Source organism: Cynara cardunculus (assembly GCF_001531365.2).
Source record: "Cynara cardunculus var. scolymus isolate 2C chromosome LG 17, CcrdV1, whole genome shotgun sequence".
NCBI lineage: Eukaryota > Viridiplantae > Streptophyta > Magnoliopsida > Asterales > Asteraceae > Cynara > Cynara cardunculus.
In genome coordinates this window covers 25,591,470-25,592,516 of record NC_037544.1, presented here as the reverse complement: position 1 = coordinate 25,592,516, position 1,047 = coordinate 25,591,470, and the positions used below count along the sequence as shown (strand labels likewise).

The following is a 1,047-nucleotide window of genomic DNA, read 5'->3' as shown; positions in this document are numbered from 1 at the left end:
AGACTTTATGGGACCATTTCCCATGTCTGGAAACTATCAATACATTTTGATAGCTATAGATTATGTATCCAAATGGGTAGAAGATGCAACTTGTAACATAAATGATGCAAAGACGGTAGTCAAATTTTTACATAAACATATTTTACAAGGTTTTGTACTCCTAGAGCTATGATTAGTGATAAGGGTACCCATTTTGTAAACAACATGGTGAAAGAAGTTATTGAAAAGTATAATAAAAGCCATAGGGTAGCTATTTCTTATCAGCCTCAAACAAATGGCTTAGCTGATCTTTTAAACATGGAGATCAAGAGTATCTTAGAAAAAGTGGTAAAACCAATAAGAAAGGATTGGCCCTTCAAACTTGGTGATGCTATTTGGGCCTTTAGGACTGCCTATGAAACCCCTATTGGAATGTCTCCCTACAAGCTAGTCTTTGGAAAAGCTTGCCACTTACCACTAGAACTTGAGCATAAAGCTTTTTGGGCTTTGAAAGAGCTTAATATGTGTGCAAATGCTGCAGATGAAAGGAGAAGGCTACAAATCAATGAAAATAAAAAATGGCATGATAAGACGATATCTCAAACAGAGTTTGTAGTACGTCAAAAAGTATTGTTCTTTAATCTAAGGTTGAAACATTTTCCAGGAAAACTAAGATCCAAGTGGACAGGGCGATTTGAGGTTCACAAAGTCTACCATCATGGAGTAGTGGAACTCATTGACCCCAATAATGGATCTATTTTCAAAGTGAATGGTCAAAGAGTGAAGTCCTATATTGATACTGCAGAAATCACAAGTACCATATATATGGTATACCTCACTCATTCCTAGAATTTGATGTTGATGGTTGTCATTGCCTTTAAACAATGTACATATGTAAATACAAGTGTTTTATTTTAGAAGGTTTGGTTAATTTTGCGTTCTTTTTTTTTCAGAATGACAAGATTTTTGTGAAAAAGGTACAACTATAGCAATTTCTTGCAGTGTTGCAGCAACCTGTACCTGGCCCACAACTCTTGTCAGCCGAACATACACTCAAGAGTACGCAAA

The 1,047-nt window shown here is 35.7% G+C and overlaps 1 protein-coding gene across 1 annotated transcript; it reads left to right on the top strand.

Moving 5' to 3' along the window:
• Positions 1-204: 204 nt before the first annotated feature.
• Positions 205-828, top strand: LOC112499931. The gene has a single exon (XM_025103198.1). The coding sequence runs from the start codon at positions 205-207 to the stop codon at positions 826-828; it is 624 nt and encodes a 207-aa protein (XP_024958966.1).
• Positions 829-1,047: the final 219 nt, after the last annotated feature.

Excerpts from the sequence above, each read along its gene's own strand:
- LOC112499931 (XM_025103198.1), top strand. The coding sequence starts at position 205 with ATGGTGAAAGAAGTTATTGAAAAGTATAATAAAAGCCATAGGGTAGCT.